At 38.6% G+C, this 21,595-nt stretch overlaps 1 protein-coding gene across 1 annotated transcript in view; it reads left to right on the top strand.

Annotated features, from left to right (window-relative positions):
• Positions 1-702: 702 nt before the first annotated feature.
• LOC125865071 (protein EI24 homolog) overlaps positions 703-21,595 on the top strand; it is a 36,820-nt gene continuing 15,927 nt past the window's right edge. Inside the window, exons 1-4 of the mRNA XM_049545244.1 lie at positions 703-846; positions 918-983; positions 6,889-7,039; positions 21,328-21,380. Of these exons, the coding sequence (XP_049401201.1) occupies positions 725-846; positions 918-983; positions 6,889-7,039; positions 21,328-21,380 (392 nt within the window). The 5' untranslated portion in view covers positions 703-724. The remainder of the gene's footprint in view (positions 847-917; positions 984-6,888; positions 7,040-21,327; positions 21,381-21,595) is intronic.

The following is a 21,595-nucleotide window of genomic DNA, read 5'->3' as shown; positions in this document are numbered from 1 at the left end:
CATTTCCTTCCTTAAAAGAGCTCCTACCAATACTACCAAGCCTATCAAAAATGGCCATGTAGGGCTAATTAATATTTCTTTCTTCATCATCATATATAATAATCATCATTCATTCATACTATATAAGTGGTGGTTCCCTTGGAGTACCAAGGGTATTCCCGTCATTTCCTTCCTTAAAAGATCTCCTACCAATACTACCAAACCTATCAAAAATAACCACATAGGGCTAATTAATATTTCTTTATATTATTTTATATTATTTTCATCATACTATATAAGTGGTGGTTCCGTTGGACTACCAAGGGTATTCCCATCATTTCCTTCCTTAAAAGAGCTCCTACCAATATCTCATACTATATAAGTGGTGGTTCCCTTGGACTACCAAGGGTATTCCCGTCATTTCCTTCCTTAAAAAAGCTCCTACCAATACTACCAAACCTATCAAAAATGGCCACGTAGGGCTAATTAATATTTCTTTCTTTTAGCACTTTTTTTTTGCTCTCAAATGCTACCAAACCAATCAAAAATAGCCACGTAGAGCTAATTAATATTTCTTTCTTTTAGGACTTTTTTTTTGCTCTCAAATACTACCAAACCAATCAAAAATTTTCACGTAGGGCTAATTAATATTGCCCGTGCCTTGCACGGGCACCCTTATCTAGTATATATATATAACAAAACTTGCTAATGGTTGATGAGATCAGTTCGGGATTTGTCTTGTGAGATGGAAAGCATGGGCCCATTAGTGGAGAGAGTTCAAAGCAAGTCAAAGCAAGCGTTGCTACAGTGGGTGGACGGCGTAAGAGAAGCTTGCTGTCTCCATCGTGTGATCATCTACTCTCTCAGGTTATGATCCCTTTTCAATTGCTCAATCATATCTATTCATTGTTTTGATTATATGTATTCATTATTTGTAGGTCAAAACAGCTTGCCATCCGTACGGGTCAGTGTTTTTTGTTGAATGGATTCATCTTCTTAGGAAGGTTCTCTCTCGCTCTCTCTCTTTTGTATGTAGGATAATAATGTATTTTACTTTTGTTTTGGGTGGGGAGTCGGTTATTAATTGAATGCTAGGTTTCTAGTGGTCTATGAATAAGTAAGGAAGACCTAGGAAGACTCTGATTCAGATCGACCAAAAAGTTTGGTGATATCTTCCCAACTATCTAGAACCTGCTGTAGTGGACTGTTTGCCCAAGGGGTATCAAGCGACAACCTTTGCTGGAATGTCAAATTTTGGTTTAATATATATATATATATATATATATATATATATAGATATATACACACACACACACAAGTATTGACATCTCTCAACATTAGTTGAAGATTTAGTCTAGTGGTTAAGGCGTTAAAATTCTTTGAGTGGCGTGTTCAAGCCTTGCTAGCCTCATAATTATATTTGTTACTATAACCATTGACACTCTTTAATGAAAATCCTGGCTTCGCCATTGACTGTGAGGTACCCAGTGGAATCCTCCCGACACCATTATTATTGAAAAACCAAAAGATGGGTTTCCTGATAATAATTATACAATGATTTTATGCAAGTTTCTAAAGAGCTTCACTATTGACTATACATTAAAAGTATCACGCATGTCCATATGCGAGTTTTAGTAAATTATATTAGAAGTAGTCTGCTACCAGGGTTTATATTATAATGAAGTTGATTTCAATCGATACACTCTATTTGAATAGCCGGCTCAATCTAATTTGCTGATTGACTGAAGTATGATGCTCACAAACATGCTAATGATAAAAAAGGTTTTCCTCTTAGAAAAGTCGTGTGCTTGCAATGTACAAATGTAAGGGGAGAAATCAAAAGGTCTTGATGATTCTATGTGGTGACAAAACTATATATTAGGTTTAGAATGCACTTATGTCACCTAGAAATTCGAAAATATTATAAACATTGCATAACGACAGGTAAACTGTTTCTCAAGTACTTAGTGGTTCAGTGGAATTATCTTTGTGAATCATAATTTTGTCATATGGAAGGAAGTTGGGTTGCAAAGAAGGGATCTGTAAATGTAAGGGTCCTTAATGATAGTAATAAGTGCAGAGTTATCAAATTAATCATGCATAAATTGAAGGCGGATATTTGGTGTTTTCAACAGGCATAGGTGGAAAGAATCGACAGAAACAATAATAGAAAATATATGGGGGAATAAATGGGCTGATTGAGTTTGTGTAGTAAAGGTTACATTCTAGTATTACAGGAAAAAGTTCATGGAAAGGCGTTGACTATCAGTATGCCGCCTATTCTATTTGATGTGTATTGTACTGGAAGGCTTTATGGAGAACATTTTTCACAGGTGTTTATGGTCCACATAACAATAGGCGAAGGACTTATGGATTTTAAATTACCAGCGGTGATATGGGATATCCCATGGGTAATAGGTGGAGATTTTAGTGTAACAAGGTTTGGAGGTGAAAGGAAAAATTGCAGCGGTAGGTCACGGGTAATGTTGATGTTCTCTAATCTAATACAAGACATCCTTGGTAGACCCCCCATTGTAAGGGGCAAGATACATGTGGTCAAGGGGAGAGCACAGTGACCAAGCCTCTCGAATTGACAGATTTCTCACATCAGGGGAATGGAGTGAAGCCTTCAGAAGAATAAAGCTAACCACCCTGCCTTAAGTTTTATCAGATCACTGGCCCATCTTGCTGAATGTGAATTGGGAGACACCCACATCATATTTCAAACTTAAAAATATGTGGTTACAAGTAGATGGTTTTATTGATAAAGTAGAATACTAGAGTTATAATGTAAATGGCAGTCTTGACTATATTTTAGTGCAGAAGCTTTAAAAAGGGATATCAAGGCCTGGGCAATAAGGAGATATTTGGTAGAATTGAAAAAAAGAAAGGATTATGAACCTGTTTGGATCGACTTATTTTAGGTGCTTTTAAGCAGTTTTTAGTGTTTGAATAAACTAAAAAAAGTGCTTATAAGCACTTGTTGTTGAGCCAAAATAACAAAAAATGAGCCCGTTTGGATTGACTTTAAAAAAGTAGCTTTTAAGTCAAAAATAAAAAAGTCAAAACTTAAATGACTTTTAAGTCAAAAAATAAAAAGTAGGGGGAGACCTACTTTTGATTTTTAACTTATTTTAAGTCATTTTAAACTTATTTCAAGTTATTTTTAACATTGCCAAACACTTCCTAACTTATTTTAAGTCATTTTTTGACTTATTTTAAGTTATTTTTATGTTTGCCAAACACTTTCAGTAGTCAAAAACCGACTTAAAAGTAGGTTTGATCAACTTTTAAGCCAATCCAAACACCCAGCCAATTCTAACTTATGACTTTTGGCTTATAAGTCAATTCGAACAGGCTCTGTGTTTGGTGCTTTTCTGGAACTGTTAAAATGGCTTCAATATTACCCTTGTGCCGAAAGATTAATAGTATATCTTGCCTCTCCCAAAAATAAATAAATAATAATTTTGGGGACCTTTGCTGTAATTGACAGTAGTGCTGAAAATAGCCCACTAACACAACAGGAGAAACATGAGAAAATCACACTTTCCTTTGGACTTCAAGAATTAGGCAAAGAAGAAGAAACTCATGGAGACAAAAGTTTACATGCCTTTGGTTGAAAGAAGGGGACAAGGTCATGAAGTTCTTTCAGAGAGTGGCTGACGCAAACAAAAGAAACAACCACATCAACAAATTATTGGTGAGAGTGGAAATTATTGAAGACGAGGACAACATAGAAAATGCAATTCCTACCTTCTACCGGCTGCTATACACAAAAAGTGAACTGTGAAGACCAACTGCCAAGCTGGACGGGAGGAACTTAGTTCCTTGATATCACCGAAGAGGAAAAGGATCTGTTGGAGACACCATTTGAAAGTGATCAGTGACAGTTCCGGTGCCCCAGCCAGAGCCTCCTGCCCTAACAACTTACAATGTCATTTTTCTAGAAATCATGGTATATAATAAAAATAGACATCCCGAGAGCCCTAGAACACTTCCATCAAAACTGCCAGATGATTAATGCAGTAATGCTTCTTACAGTGTTGATGCCAAAGAAGGAAGGACAAGTGAAGTAAAAGATTTCAGGCCTACAAGTCTAACTGGAAGTGTGTATAAAATCTTAATCAAGGTACTTGCCGAAAGGATGAAGACAGCAATAAATAAACTGACTTCCTGTTACCAAAGTGCCTGCGTACATGGATTGGATTGGATCTGTTATCTGGTATTTGAAATGATATATGGCCATCTTAGCTGGTCAGTTCTATTACTGGTGCTACAAAAACAAACTTTGGTAACAGATGGTTGAAATGGGTAAAATTTTGCATATCAATAGTTAGTACTCAATCCTTATTAACAGTATATAATATATTAGACAAGGAGACCCTTTATTCCCCTTCCTGCTAATACTAGATATGGGAAGGACCAAATAATCTACCAGAAATGGCAGTACAAAGGCAATGGATCAAGGGGTTTAGCATTGGCTACAGGAATGATGGTTTAATCAATGTTACTCACTTAATTTATGGATATGACATTTCAACTTTTTGCAAGGAAAAACATTGTCAAGTCCTACACCCAAGAGTGATCCTTCACATCTTTAAAGCTCTATCAGGACTGCATAATAATACGGGGGACATAATATATCCTGTGAATGAAATACTACCTGGAGCTTGCTGAAATTTACAGTTGCAGCAGGTAGAGTTCCTACCACTTATATTGGCCTACCACCAGGTGCTAAATTCAAGTCTATACAGATATGGCAGGGAATAGTGGAGAGATTCGAGCGTATTTTGGTCACCTGGCAAAGGCAGTATTTGTCCATGGGGTGGTTGTCTTCAATAAGTAGTGTGATAAATGGCATACCAACATAGTACATGTCCCTGTTCTCCATCCCAATCAAGGTTTTAAGTAGATGGGCAGATTAAAGAGGAATTTTCTCTAGAAATAGCTCTCAACACAAATTTCACTTGGTTAAACGAGACAAAGTTGTGCTTCTATAACATTGTGGAGGTCTCGGACTAAGCCAATAAGGAATCTTACCTTGCATAACTAGAGTTTACTTATGAAGTGGCTATAGATATATTCTAATGAGGATAATGCATAATGGAGGCAGATCATAAGGGCTAAACATGGTGAAGATAACTACTGGCATACTAAATTAACTCAATCCCATATGAGATGGCCCATGGAAGTTCATAAGTAAGCTATTGGATGAAATCAGCTGCAATATTCACTGTAAAGTAGGTAATGGTGCATATGTCAGGTTTTGAAGAACAAATTGCTCGGTAATATCACCTTACAAGAGCAGCACTCAAGGGTGTGGCTGAGTGGTCAATGAAGTGGGATGAGTCCCATGAGGTCTCAAGTTCAATTCCTAGCGGAGACAAAAAAAACACTAGATGATTTCTTCCTATCTGTTCAAGTCTTGGTGGATAGAGTAACCCGCTACCAGTGCTGGTGGAATGTCGCAAGTACCCCATGAAATTAATTGAGGTGTGCATAAGCTAGACCGGACACCATGCTTATAAAAAAAAATCACCTTACAAGTGCAATTCCAGAAGCTCTATCAGCTGTCTTTGCTTCACATGCCACAGTTAACTAATATAGCAGAGATGACCACTGGATTTTATTTCTTAGAAGAAAGTAGAAACATACAAGATGGAACTGAGGAGGAGGTTACGAATCTTTTGGCAAAACTGGATGGAATTGTTAATAACCCTCTAATGAAAGACACATTGGTATGGAATCATAGCAAAGCTGGTACGTTTACCGTGAATCATGTTACTATATGTCCACCAGCAGCAACATCATCAAAAAATGGCCATGGAAAACTAGTGAGGAAAGTCAAGATTCCTACCAAGATTGCATGCTTTAGCTGGACAGCCCTCTCTGGTGGGTGTTTAACACATGAAAACTTGATAAAAAGGGATGTCTCAATCAGCGGCAGGTGTTATATGTGCTTCTGACAGTCTGAAGATACATGTCACCTCCTACTCCACTGTCATCTACCTAGAGAAATTTGGTCCATGTTCTACTGCCTTTTTGGGGTATAGTAGGTAATGCCCTACAGAATCAAGGAAGCCTCAAGAGTTGGGATCAATGGGATGTCAGGAAACCTCTCTAGAAGTTATGGCAGATGGTGACAGCTTGCATATTTTGGTGTTATGGACAGAAAGGAACCACAGATGCTTTGATGGATTGTTAACTCCATTAGACATACTTAAAGCGAGATACCTCACTTGCCCTTTTTGTTGGAGTAGGCATCATACTATAGACAGTTCCAACCAATTTATTGACTTTGTCATCTCCTTAGAACACATATAGGAATCCTTCTACTGGAGCTTTTCTTTTTTTCTTTTTTTTTGTTATGTGTGTAATTCGTGCATCTATTTGATGCTTTTCAATGAAAAATATAACTACATTACTTGATCCCAAAAAAAGCAGGGAAATTTGATATACAAAATGTTGTTTATTAGATCTTCAACTAAATTACTAAATGAGCCTTGAAATGATGTTTTTATACTCAATTGTTAAAAGAGAAGAAGAAGCACTGAAGAAATTCACATAGGAAATTCGAACCTGTCGCCTCTCTTAAGTAACAAAACAGCATCACCACTGGACCTGGGAGTATACACTTGTCAAGTGGTATCATTCAATATTATATATTTTTCCCTCACAAATTATGTACATAGGTACATTAAATGATTTTTTTCAACAAAGTGGTGTCGGATGGCACCACTCAGCTCAATGTGCATCCACCCCTGAAATTTTGAGTATGCTCTGATATGAGAATGACTGACATCGTTTTCTTACATCATCTTATAGTTCTTATGCTGGCTTATAAAACTCAATTTAAGAGGCACAATATAGTGTTAGCCTTGTGATATATGATTTATTTTTCATTTGCAGTATCCTTGTTCTGAAATCAGTTATCATCCCTGCATTGGAATGGATATTACCTGGTCATTGCCGACTAATCAATTCACAACAGCCATGTTCATTTAGCAGTATTTTGGAGTTCTATCGATTCCTACGTGTTGGACTCGTACAACTGTTTTATGTGAGTATACCCTTCTCAATGTGAGGCTAGCAGTGACCTCTTCATTAATCACGTGATCAACATGGATTCTTTTTCTTTTTTAGATAGTTTTTTCTGTGAAAATGTAGTAGCCTACTTTTGTAGACATGCTAATTTAATTTAACAGAAGCTTAACAAAACCCAAATCTGTGCTTAGAGGAATGACAAACATTTGTTTCCTCGTCTTTACTGTTATCTGATTCTGTGCTACACAAGTGAGGACTGGATTAGATCAAATTGGCTTCCTTTACGTACTAAATTTCACTACAGAATTTAGATGCATGCAGTTTGAGTTCAAGAAAGGAACTTCCGGTGTATTTTCTTTGGGAAATCTAACATTTTAATAGCAGTATATTGTGGAGCTCCACTTCAGTGAAGCAAGACTGCATCCGGAGATAAGTGATAATCAGTCCTTGAAAGGCTTAAAGCAGCTGTGGAGGTGTAAATAGTTTTTGTTATATTAAAAACATGAACTCTCTACTTGAAAGTTAAATTACCTAAATATCCTTATAAATAATTAAATACCTTAATCAAAATAACATATACTACTATAAAAGTATTAGCTTGCAAAAAATGCTCTCAGGCACAGTTCCCAAAAACTCTCTCTCTCCTACTTCCTAGGAGAGAGAGAAACTCTCTTTCCGGTGGGTCACCTGAGAACCACCAACTTTCTTCCCCTTTCTCCAGCTATCTCCTGATACAATAGTTTTTCTCTCCATCCTTAGCATTCAATCAAGAGGAGTAAACACAGGATCTAGAAAGTTTATTTTCAACCGATATGGATAATTTCATTTATTTTGTGGTTGGTTTCAAATTGTTCGATGTAGAAAGGATATCAGGGACCTCTGGTATATGGTTTGAATGGACAGAGAGAAGCAGAAAAGCAGTCACGAGGACAACTTTCAACAAAGGATCTATGGAATGGATAGTAAGGTTCTCAAGGAGGCTTCCCAAACTAAAGGGAACTCAGTTCGTAGGTGGAGGAAAACAGATGATATAGCTGAGATCTTTGGTGCTCGTAACTATAATAAGTATGGGAGGTACATCAGTTTGATAAGTGTAAGGGGTAGAAGAAGATCAGTTCTCATCATCCCAGAACTGACCTGCAATTCAGGGTGGGCAGACATTGCAGAGAAGGTGGCAAGGTTTATAAGTGCTCACAAGACCACAAACAACCTGGAGGCATACAGAACTGTTGATGAAAACATTCCCTACGCCGAGATGGTCAGAAGTTCTAAATGGGAAAACAGAGAAGGGAGGGGAGTAAATGCAAATGCAGAGGTGACAATGCAAAAATGAGTCATTACCATTAAAGAACCTATATGCAATCATAGTGAAGCGCTCAAGAGGAGTTTGGTGGGGAAATTTAATGCAGATGCCACACTGACAGAAGTCCGGAAATGGTCCTACAATACCTGGAAACAAGCATATGGTTTGAATGTATATGAAATGGGCAACAATTTTTTTCTCTTTGAATTCAAGTCCATACAACTAGCACAACAAGTCATGGAAGGGATCTGGGAATGGAAAAAAACCCCAGTTAAGCTAATCTGGTGGAATCCTTTAGTTGCCACTGTAGAAGAGAGGAGTACAAGCAAATCGACTTGGGTGAAGATTCTAGGTTTACCACTCCATCTTTGGTTGCAAAAATATTTCAAAGCCATTGGAAATCTTTGTGGTGGCTGGCTCGAAACAGAGGAGGAGACCACACTAAGGAACTACCTCAAATGGGCGAGAATTAGAGTATGCAGCGATGGAAATAATATTCCGAGGGAGGTCAAAGTCGAGAATGGTGGAGTGATCTTCGAGATGCAGATTTGGGCTGAACCTCCAGCGAGAGCCTACGTCGGAGATAGGGGAGCTTCTAACCTCTTTACCCAGAAGGTTGTTGACCAAGATCCATTGGATAAAGGGATGTGGACTGACATGGGTCAGTTGAAAGGGACTAGACCACTGTCACATGCACTCCCATGTGATTCTGCAGAGTCTAGTGGAGTGAGAAATAGGGCTAATGTTGATGGGCTTAGTATGCTGGACCCTAAAGTTATATTGGGCCTCACCCCAAAAGTGACAGAAGCTTCTAAGGCCCTTTTCATTAAAGATGCACATGCCCAGCACATGACCTCTTTAAAGGGGCTTGAAGATATTAAGGTTTTGGCTGAGAATTTCATCTTAGCAATGAAGAACTGGGAAGTTTCCTCCAAGGCGACACACGAAAGAAGAGAAGAAGGCCCAAGTGTAGAGGAAACCTCACACACGCACGCACAGTTGAAGAATAACGACTCACATAGACAGACACAAGGGGAATCCACGAATACAGCTGCCAACCAAGCTGAGTCGAGAGAAGGCAGAGCTACAAATTCAACAGATACACCAACCATAACCAGTTGACATACTGAATCCAATAGAGCCCGAGGTGATTGAGACAAAGGCATCTAATTGGGTGAATTCTCATATACTGGAGTTGAGTAATACATATGGGGTAGCTTTCGAGGGTTTTGAAAGTGAAGCTCTGGAGCTCCTCATGAGAATTGATGAAAGGAAGATGGAAATTGACAAAACGAAACAGCCGAAGGAAACCACAACTCCAAAAAGCAGAGGTAGAGGGAAAAATGAATTAAAAAACCTTCAGTCTAGTCTCAATAAGGAAGTGGAAGGGGTAAGGAACAGGGGGAGGAATCTATGCTTAACTTTTAAATGAAGGTCAAGATCTTAACATGGAATGTTTAGGGGTCTTAACAATGAGGCATCAAAAAACTTAGTTAAGACCTGCCTACAGAAGTGGAAGGCTGACGTGATATGTTTACAGGAGACTAAGGTAAACAAGGGAGTAGAAAGAGTGGCATTCCAATTATGGCCAAGTAGATGGATGAGGTGTGGTTTTATGGTAGCAGATGGTAGCAAAGGGGGTATCCTCTTAATGTGGGACAGTAGGGTGTGGAAAGGTTCAAAAGTAGAGGAAGGTAACTTCTCAATCACATATAAATTTGAAGCGCTGCAAGATTCTTTTTGTTGGACCTTTACTGGTGTCTATGCTCCTCATACCAGGAAGGAAAAGCTTGAATGTTGGGAGGAAATGGCTGCAATGAAGGGACCGTCCGAAGGGCCATGGGTAACAGGGGGAGATTTTAATACAGTCAGACATATGTTGGAAAGAAGGGGATGCTCTAGAATAACTAACATTATGGCTGATTTCTCCAAATGGATTGAAGATCTTGAATTACATGACCCTATTCTAATTGGAGGTAAATACACTTGGGTTAGGGGACTAAACCATCAAAGTAATGCAAGGCTAGACAAATTCTTATACTCAACGGAATGGGAGGAAAGCTTCAAGAATATCAGACTAAGGATCATGCCCAGAGTAACCTCAGACCACAACCCTATCCTTTTGGAGTGCGGAGACTGGGAAAAAAGGAATTCTTATTTTAAATTTGAAAATTGGTGGCTTAAGGTCGAGGGTTTTAATGAACTGGTCTAGGAATGGTGGAATGGCTTCACAGTTATAGGGTGCCCTGATTATAAATTATGTACTAAATTGAAATTGCTGAAACAGAAACTGAAAGATTGGAGTAGGAACACATTTTCTGAAATGACTAACAGGAAAAACAACCTACTTGAAGAACTGGTAGTTCTTGACAGAGCACAAGAAGACAAAGAATTATCCAAAGAAGAGTTGATGGTTAGGGCAACAATACTGGTCGAACTTGAAGTACTGGCCAATCATGATGAAGAGAGATGGAGACAAAAATCTAGAGCACTTTGGCTAAAAGAAGGGGATAAGAACACCAGGTTCTTTCAGAGATTAGCAACAGCATACAGAAGGTACAACACAATTGATAGGCTGGTTGTAAGGGGGGAAGAGATGCAAGAACCTGATGAAATCAAAAGTGCTATGATAGAGTTCTATTCCAATCTTTACACTGAGAATGAGCCATGGAGACCTACTTTTGATTTGACAGGCTGTCCTATAGTCACCAATGAGGAGAATGAATGCTTCAGAGACCATTTACAGAAACAGAAGTGTTGCAAACTATCCAACAGTGTGATGGAGACAAAGCCCCTGGTCCTGATGGTTACACCTTGAAATTTTTCAAGGCATGCTGGGAGATCTTGAAGGAGGACCTGATGCAAACTATTCATAATTTCCACCAGAGGGGAGTCTTTGAAAAATCTTTCAATGCCACCCTTGTAGCATTGATCCCAAAGAAGCCTGGAGCTGTTGAGCTTAAGGATTTCAGACCTATTAGCCTAATCGGGGGGGTTTACAAAATCATCTCTAAACTCATAACTGAAAGGCTTAAAACAGTTATTGGGAAGCTAGTAGATGAACACCAAATGGCATTCTTGAAAGGGAGACAAATACTTGATGCATCCTTGTTGGCTAATGAACTAGTTGATTCAAGGGTTAAACAGAAGCAACCTGGAATCCTATGTAAATTGGATATTGAAAAGGCTTATGACCATGTCAATTGGAATTTCCTTCTCAAAATTCTGAAAGACATGGGTTTTGGTAGTAGGTGGATTAAATGGATCAGTTTCTGTATTTCCAGTGTGAAGTTCTCCCTCATAATAAATGGCAACACAAAAGGCTTCTTTCAATCCCACATGGGTCTTAGGCAAGGGGATCTCATGTCACCTTTTTTGTTTGTATTAGCTATGGAAGGGTTAAATCATATGCTCAGAACAGCAAATGCTAATAGATGGGTGAAAGGTTTCAGTGCGTAGACAGGTAGAGGTGAAGATCTTGAAGTGTCTCATTTGTTTTATGCAGATGATGCCTTAATTTTTTGTGAAGCAGAGACAAGTCAGATCAGGCATTTGAGAGCCATCCTAACAATTTTTGAAGGTATCTCAGGTCTCCATGTAAATTGGCTGAAAAGTCACATTTCTCCTATCAACCAGGTTTGGAATTTGCAAGATCTGGCTGTTATTCTGGGCTGCCAAGTGGAATCTTTACCAACTAAATATTTGGGACTGCCACTAGGTGCTAAAAACAAAGAATTAGAGGTGTGGAGTGGGGTGTTGGAAAGGTGCGAGAATAAACTATCTAGGTGGAAATCTCATTCTTTCTTCTTCCACTCAGGCAATCACCTTCCGTGTGAGCCTAACTTCTTTCTCGTGCCTTTGAATCGTCAACCACTGAAATGGGGGAAAATAGAATCTATTTTAACGCCGGTTTCAAGTCTTTTGACATCACTCGATGGCAGTGCAGCAGGTCACTCTGGTTTGAATGGGTAGAGAGAAGCCGAAAGATGATGCACAGATCCACCATGAGCAGTAAGTGTATGGACTGGATTTGTTTCACTCTCAAAGAAGCTTCCCATGACAAAGGAAAAAATCTTAGGAAATGGAAGTTTACAGAACAGGGAACTGAGCATTTCTTCAGCAGGAAACATAACTCATACGGGAGATTTATGAGCCTTGTCTCATTAAATAGAGGGGAAAGAGATGTCCTAATTATTCCTGAAATAGCATTGAATGCTGGCTGGAAGGAAATTGCATTCAAGATTGAGAGGTTCATTAAAAGCTCCAAAAGCATCACATTGAATGATCCCCCAAGATTTACGGAAGTCAACTATCCATACTCTAGTGCTGTCCAAGAGAGCAAATGGCACACCAAGACCCTCCACAAAGCTGATGGGACAAGCAGGAAAGGCGATATCACCATATCAAAAGTTGATGAGGGGTAGGAGAATGAACTTCTGAAGAGAAGTTTGGTCGGAAGTTTTGGTTTAGGGCTAAAAGAAAGACCCACCCTTTCAGAAGTAAGGAAGTGGTCTGTCTCTGCATGGAAAAAGGCTTTTGGAGTAAACATCTATGAGATGAATGGTGAGATGTTCCTATTCAAATTCCTGAATAGATTCATGGCTGAGACAATCCTTCAAGGACAGTGGTTATGGAACAATCAGAAAGTACAACTCAAATGGTGGAGTCGAACGGTTGGCTGCATCCCAAATTCCAGCAAAGTGACTAAAACCTGGATAAAAGCAGTCGGAGTCCCTCTTCATCTGTGGTCACAGAAAACTTTCAGAGAGATAGGGGAATTTTGTGGGGGATGGGTAGCCACTGAGGAAGAATCAGAACTCAAGAACCATCTGAAATGGGCACGTATTCTGGTGGAGAATGACGGGAGATCCTTACCAAGAGAGGTAGTCATAACTCAAGGAGGAATCACTTACTATATCCCGATTTGGCCGGAAAGCAAGGCGAGATTCGAAATATCACCGGAAGTAGAGGAGGAAGTGGCTGGAGAAGAAGATGCAGGTTTATTTCCGGTTAATGTGATGACCCAGCAGATAAAAGAGAAAAGCTTCTGCAAAAAAGTACAAGTATCCCCTTTTTCTAGGGATTCTGTGGACATAACCCACATGGGAGAAAAGTGCTTGGCAGCTGGTGGACAGATTAGAGTACATGCACATGAGGAGCACATGCCTTTTTTAAGTGATGAAATTAATGTGGGCCAAGGCCTTATGTTGGGCCAACAGTTGGAGCCCAAAAAGGGGAAAGTCTACAGTGGACAAATTGGGCCTGATCTTGCAGGCCATGTCATTTTTAATGACTTGCAAGGAAATCAGAACACACATGTAGGCTTCGATCAATTCTTCGAAGTGCTGGTGAACACTGTTGATTTAGAACAGACGCATGCACAACTTCAACTCACAAATTCGACAAATGCCTGGGACAAGGCGATATTGAATTTAGTAGAAGCAGTGCAAGGGGGGACTCCGCAAGGAATCTCCGTGATGGAGAAAGCAAGGGAGGAAAACTCTAACGGAACACTGGAAATTGAAAGCAGGATCGTTGATTCTGGCCAAAAGTCAATGATTCCGGCTGAAATTCTGGAGATTGAAGAGGTGGTACCTCTTCACATTCATCAAGAACAAGCTATCATCGAAGAAGAGAGGGAGACATCAGCATGGGTCCAACAAAACATGATCAAATTGAGCAAATTACTGGGGATCGACTTCCAAGGACATGAAGAGGAGGCCTTAGAATTACTTCTACAGGTTGATAGTTGTAGACAAGCAAGAAGGATGGAATCTGTTGGCATTAGTAAAAGGAGTAGATGCAAAGGGGTGCAAGAACTTAAAAGTCTTGTCACCTTTGATGTTAAATTCAAAGATAGTGGATGCAGAAACAACCGGAGAAAGTTGCTAAATAGTGACCCATGCAATTCAAACTAGTCTCGTGGAATGTCAGGGGGCTGAACGATAGGGAAAAAATAAGATTGGTGCAGACATTGGTAGTTGACTGGAAAGCAGACATAGTATGCTTCCAGGAGACTAAACTGGAGGGGGAAATTACAAACTTAGTTAAACAAATATGGGGGGGAAGATGGATCAAATTTGCCTACCTTGAAGCAAGTGGCACTAGAGGAGGTATCATGATGATGTGGGATTGCAGAGCCTGGAAGGGGGAAGTTTTGGAAATTGGGGCCTATACATTAACATGTAAATTTGAGGCACAATTTCAGAGCTTCTCTTGCCATTTAACTGGAGTCTATGCTCCAAACTGTTATATTGAAAGAAGAAAGGTATGGGAAGAAATTGCAGATGTCAGGGGTTTAATGGAAGGTCCTTGGGCTATTTGTGGTGATTTCAACACTACAAGATATGTCTCGGAGAAGAGAAATTGCAACAGGAGATCAAGAGGGATGATAGAGTTCTCAGATTTCATTGAAGATATGAACTTAATCGACCTTCAGCTGCAAGATGGCAATTATACTTGGTTCAAGGGGGACAATCACGACACAGCTTCCAGGATCGACAGATTCTTACTCTCAGAAGAGTGGGATGACTGTTTCAGCAACATAAAGCAGTCCCCTTTGCAAAGGTTGGCCTCTGATCACATTCCTTTGGCTTTACAGGGTGGTTCCTGGATAAAAAAGAAGAATTATTTTAAATTTGAAAACTGGTGGCTTGGGACTGCAGGCTTCAATGACAGGATCAAAGAGTGGTGGAATTCCTTCAGTTTTAAAGGCAGGCCTGACTTTGTGCTATCATGTAAATTGAAGGCACTCAAACATAAACTGAAGGACTGGAGCAGGAGTGAGGCTGGCAACCTAGTGATCCAAAGAAAACAAACTTTAGAACAATTGGCTGAAATGGATATGATACTGGAATATAAACCTTTGACAGAACAAGAATCAGCCAAGAAAGCAGATTTAACCTTAGAATTGGAGGGTCTGATTAAAAATGAAGAAGTTGCGTGGAGGTAGAAGTCAAGGGCCTTATGGTTAAAGGAAGGCGATAGGAACACCAAGTTCTTTCATAAAGTGGCAAACGCTCATAAAAGGTTCAACTACATAGACCAGCTAATGGTGCAAGGTGAATTAACCGAGGAGTCTACAAGAATAGAAAGTGCCATTATCGACTTCTATCAAAAGTTGTATACAGAGACCACTCACTGGAGACCCATCAACATGCTCAATAATTGTGCAACTCTTTCAGTGGAAAACAAGGTGAGATTGCAGGAAAACTTCACTGAGGAGGAAGTCTTAAGGTGTCTGAAACTGTGCGCAGGAGATAAAGCTCCTGGTCCAGATGGTTTCTCCATGGGTTTCTTCATTAAGTGCTGGGAGATTGTGAAACAGGACATTATGAATGCCTTTCATAACTTCCATGAGCAAGAAGTTTTTGAAAGAAGCTTCAATGCAACATTCATAACTCTTATCCCTAAGAAGAAAGGTGCTAAAGAATTAAGAGATTATAGGCCTATTAGCTTGATAGGAAGCATCTACAAATTATTCTCCAAAGTATTGACAGAGAGGCTGAAAGGAGTGATCTCCAATCTGGTGGATGTTCAGCAAATGGCTTTCATCAAAGGCAGACAAATCATGGATGCAGTTTTAGTGGCAAATGAAGCAATAGACTCAAGAGTGCAGCAAAAGAAGCCTGGTATCCTATGCAAACTAGATATTGAAAAAGCATATGATCATGTAAACTGGGAGTACTTGCTACGCATGCTGAAGAAGTTGGGCTTTGGGAAGAAATGGATACATTGGATTAAATTTTGTATATCCACTGTTAGTTATTCTGTGTTGATTAACGGATCACCTGCTGGCTTCTTTAAGGCTCAAAGGGGTCTCAGGCAAGGAGATCCTCTGTCTCCCTTCTTGTTTATCATTGCCATGGAAGGACTGAATAGTATGTTCAAAACAGCTAATTTGTATGGATGGATAAAGGGTTTTGAGGTAGCTAGGGCTGGGAGTGATAGCCTAGAGGTGACTCATTTGCAATACGCTGATGATACCCTCATATTTTGTGATGCTGATAGAAACCAATTGAGACATCTCAGAATAATCCTAGTGCTCTTCGAAGGCATCTCAGGCCTTCACATAAATTGGGGTAAGAGCTTTCTTTACCCCATTAATGATGTGCCCCACATGAATCTGCTGGCATCTATTCTAGGAGGAGAGGTAGGGTCTTTGCCAACCCTTTATCTGGGAATGCCTTTGGGGGCCAATTCAAAGTCCATTGAGATTTGGGATACTGTTATTGAGAAATGTGAAAAGAAATTAGCAAGATGGAAGACCCAATACTTGTCAAGAGGAGGTAGACTGACCAAATCAACACAGTCCTTGATGCTCTTCCAACATACATGATGTCCTTGTTTCCCATTCCAGCAGGGGTCATCAAGAGATTGGATAGAATTAGGAGGAACTTCTTGTGGCATGGTGACAAGGAGAAGAAAGGCTACCATTTGGTCAAGTGGAGCTCAGTCATTTGTGACAAAAAATGGGGTGGTTTGGGTATCAAGAACCTGAAAATCCAAAGTACAGCTCTAATGATGAAGTGGTTGTGGAAGTTCACCAAAGAAAACCACTTATTATGGGGAAGAGTGATTAAAGCCAAATATGAACAAGAGGATAGCTGGATGACCAAGGAAGTCAATACTCCATATGGGGTCAGCCTATGGAGGTCTATCAGATCCCTCTGGAGTGAGTTGAAAACTCAATCAAGAATCAAAGTGGCAAACGGAAACAAAACCAGATTTTGGAAGGATAATTGGCATGAGGTTGGTATCATGGAACTGGTCTTTCCAGATATCTTCAACCTAGTACTTCACCAACAGTATACTATAGCTGAAATGTGGACATCTGACGGGTGGAGCTTGAATTTTAGAAGACATTGCAATGATTGGGAGGTTCAAAGAGTGGCTGATTTCCTCAGCAAACTTGATCAATTTCCTGGGGTTCAAGCTGGTGAAGATCATTTATGGTGGCAGGGCAACTCCAAAGGCATTTTTAAGGTCAATGCTGCATATAAAATTATGAACCAATCCAACCAACAGATAGCAAACTGGCCATGGAAGCAGATTTGGAGGATAAAAGTTCCCCACAAGGTATCAATTTTTGTATGGTTACTAGCAAAGGAGGCCACTTTAACAGTGGACAACTTGATGAGCAGAGGTATGACACTGTGCTCAAGATGCTTCCTGTGTAAAGAAACAACTGAGACAGTCAACCATCTATTTATGCATTGTCCATTCATAGCTCATTTGTGGAGAATCATCATAAACCTTAAGGGTATAGCATGGACAATGCCAGGCAAGATAATAGAGGCTCTTAGCAGCTGGGAGGGAATATGTTCACATGCAAAGGATAGGAGTAGATGGAGAATTGTCCCAGCTTGTATCTGGTGGACAATCTGGAAGGAGAGGAATTCCAGATGTTTTGAGAGCTTAGAGAATGATGTGCAGAAGATCAAGTTGAACTTCATTTTACTGCTATGTTTTTGGTGTAATCAAATTTATTCTAATGATACTGTGTCTATCATAGATGTTCTAGATTCTCTATAGCTAGAAAGGAAAGACACTAGAGCTCTATTGTAAATATGGTTTCAGTACTACCCAAGTACTGTTTTGATCCTTGAAATGATACAAAGTTACTGATTTAAAAAAAAAAAAAGTCAATATCTCTCTTTAGGGGGCAGATTGACTCTCACTAAGTCAGTTCTTGATGGCATGCCTACATACATGATGAGCCTTTTTCTCATACCAAAGAGCATTGAAAAAAAACTCAATAGAGTTAGGAGAGCCTTTCTATGGCAAGGAAACAAGGAGAAGAGAGGTTATAACCTTGTGAAATGGGATGAACTGACTCTCAACACTCAACAAGGGGGGCTCAACCTGAAGAACCTCAGCAAACAAAACACCTCTCTCTTGCAGAAATGGCTTTGGAGGTTCTCCTCAGAAGAGAGGGCCATTTGGAGAAGATTCATAACCGGAAAGTATGGTTTACTCAATCACTGGACAACTGAGGAGGTTGCGGGAACCTTTGGATGTAGTGTCTGGAAAACCATAAGAAGATTATGGCCTTCATTTCAACAACATGTCAATCACTGTTGGAAATGGTTTGAAAACTGATTTCTGGAATGAGGTGTGGATTGGAGAAGACAGTCTTAGAAACTCCTTTTCACATCTTTACACTTTGAGTATGCAAAGGAATGTCTCTGTATCCCAAGCTTGGAGTCAGCAAGGATGGGACCTTGTTTTTAGAAGAGCACTAAATGACTAGGAAATTGGGGAAGTTGCTAACCTATTGGGAGTACTAAACTCACACCCTGCTTTATCTATGAGGCCTGACAAACCTAGATGGAAATTACATAACAAGGGTGTGTTCACAGTGAAATCATGTTACTGGAATCTTAACACAAGGCAGTCAATGGTAGACATTTGGCCTTGGAAGTTAATCTGGAAGACCAAATGCCCCCCAAAAGTAGCTTGTTTTTGTTGGTTGGTTTGTAGAAAGGCTTGTCTAACACATGAAACTTTACAGAAAAGGGGATGGCAATTTTGTTCAAGATGTGTCATGTGTGAACAGGAAACAGAAGTCAATGACCATTTGTTCCTTCATTGTAAGGCAGCGGTGAGCCTATGGAACATGTTTTTGGCTCTGTTGGGAGTTAAATGGGTGATGCCTAGCACAATAAAGGAACTACTAAATAGCTGGAAAGGTATTGGGAACAGAGGAAGAAATGAACACTGGTGGAGAACTATCCCTGCTTGCATATGGTGGACCCTCTGGAAAGAAAGAAATTTAAGAAGTTTTGAGGGACAAAAGACTAACTTACAGAGGATTAGAATGAATTGTATAAGCCTTTTGTTTTTTTGGTGTAAACAGAATCTTGTAGGGGATATAGTAGATTTAGTTGATTTTAAAGGAAACTTGTAAAGTATACCCATGGGTGGGATGTAAGTTTCCAATTCATCATATTTTTGGGATGATGAATTTTTTGGTGTGAATACAAAGTTACCCTTGTCTCAAAAAATAATTAAATACCTTAATCATCCCAAATAGCCTAATTAAAAGCCCCAAGAAAATTACCATCACAAGTCACAACTCTTCATGCTTAACCATACCTGTCAGGCTCTCCAAAGGTTTGGAACATTTCCTCACAACCACAACATACGGATAATTCAAGGACATGAAAAAGTGCCCTTTCTTGGCAAAAAGAATACAAAGACAAATAGGACTCAAATTTCTTCCAGAATAGAGGATCTATTTAGTATAATTAATTTAAACCCTCTAGATATCAATATGATGAAAGCAACGGGATTTACAAAGCAAATTATATTAAATCCACGACCTGTGCAAACAAAGAAGAAAATGAAGAGGCATGAACACTTCAATTCATTAACCATCACATTCATGTTAAAAATAAGAATTTTTAAGTTCTCATGGTGATCTTGCTTGATACTGGTGGACGATCATTTATCATGATAATAATATTGACTGCGGGTCGGCAGAAGACAATACCAAAGCCATATCAATGAGAAAGTGACAATTAATTGGAGTTTACTTTTGCTACTCATTCTTTAATTTTTCTGCCCTATGTGATTTTTTTTTTGAAATTGGCAACTTTAGAGCGCTATGTGATTTATAAAATGAGAAAACTACATTTATTATGGTATATACTTATTATTTGATGATCTCATATTGTATATATTAAATTATATCCATGATTAGGATTAACATATGCTTGAATATATTTTTTTTATTCGTTTGACCAAATAAAAACGTTTAGTTGATATACAATTTGGTGGTAGCATGCCGGATGTAAATTATTTTCAAGGTTATAAAAACATGAAATAGACTTACATTAATACTTGCCAATTATCTTGAGATCACGAAAATGATATATACGTGTACTTTTCTTGAATGGAAAAATTGATTAAAAAGTAGTTTTGGTAATTTGATATACATGAAAATACTTCTTATTATTAGTATATTACATAGAATTTTATTAAAGGTTGATAACCCATTGATAGATCTTTTATATGTACTTGATGTTCTTTAATGAGAAGAATAACATGCTATTATTATCAACATTATACTTAGCAACGATAAAATAAACAGTTACCCATGTACATATATGGCACTTGAATATTTTAAAATATGGGGTGTTTGACTTATGATTAATTAAGGGTGTGTTCGGTATGATGGAATATATATATATGTTTTGTCATGAAAAGTGTGTTCTTGTAAAATATTTTTTGTGTTTGGTAAGTAAATGGGAGGTAGGGGTGAAGATGAGGTGTGTTTGAGGGTGGGGAAGACATAATCAATGTGAAATGCCACTTGTGAAACTTATTTGTTTGTTCTTTATTTGGGTTTAGGTATAAATTATTTGAACAAAAATTATCCATATTTGAAATTCACTCTGCTTTGAGAAATTGACATATGTCGAGTTATAACAGAAAAAGGGATTCTCTTTTCTCTTAAAAAGATAAGTAATTAGGGTGAGTCGTGTTATTCTATTTTTTTTTCTTTACTAATTTGATAGAAATTTTGCAGTTTTCTAACATGGGGTTGAGTTCCCATATCTTCCTTATTTGCACACTTTTTGTAGTTATTCATTAAATATTTTACGCTTCAGGTTCGATCTATGGGCAATAGTACATACGTGTGTGTCCGAATAGCCTAAATATCTTAAAGTATAATGATTATAAATAGATTGAAAAAAATAAATTAATATGATAGTGGGGAATAAAGGTGTAAATTAGAAGTCAATATCCATGAGTTAACTCTGGTGTATTACTTTTCCATTTTCAAGTGTTCATCTTTACATGCTAAGGGTGGGGTGGGGGTGTAAAATAAAAATTAATGCTAATAATCATGACAATTTGATGAAGAAGACGAAGGACTCATTACTCGCTGGTGTTTGCCTAATATGGCTAGCTAATTTATACAAAAAGTGTTCAGTGTTTCATCTGTATTATTTGCTGATGTTTGCGTAATATCTCTGTTTCATTGTTCCTTGCAGGTTTTCTGGTTTTACCCATTGTACATATTCAGCCTTATTCTCAGCAATATCTGGTAATAGCTTCCTTTACCTTTTCATATATATATATATATATATATAGCCTTCTCATTTTGGATCAATACTAACATAATATGTATAGAACTTATATTACATTGAGATTTATCTTAGGCGTAGTTAGCCTTCAATAGAGGCATGGCCAGGATATTAAGTTTATGGGTTCTTGATTCTAGAAAAGAAGGTTCACTAGGTTCTTGATAAATTATTCATA

Source organism: Solanum stenotomum, chromosome 5 (genome assembly GCF_019186545.1).
Source record: "Solanum stenotomum isolate F172 chromosome 5, ASM1918654v1, whole genome shotgun sequence".
NCBI classification, from domain to species: Eukaryota; Viridiplantae; Streptophyta; class Magnoliopsida; order Solanales; family Solanaceae; genus Solanum; species Solanum stenotomum.
Note: the sequence above shows the minus strand (reverse complement) of the source record. Positions and strands in the feature narration are given on the sequence as shown.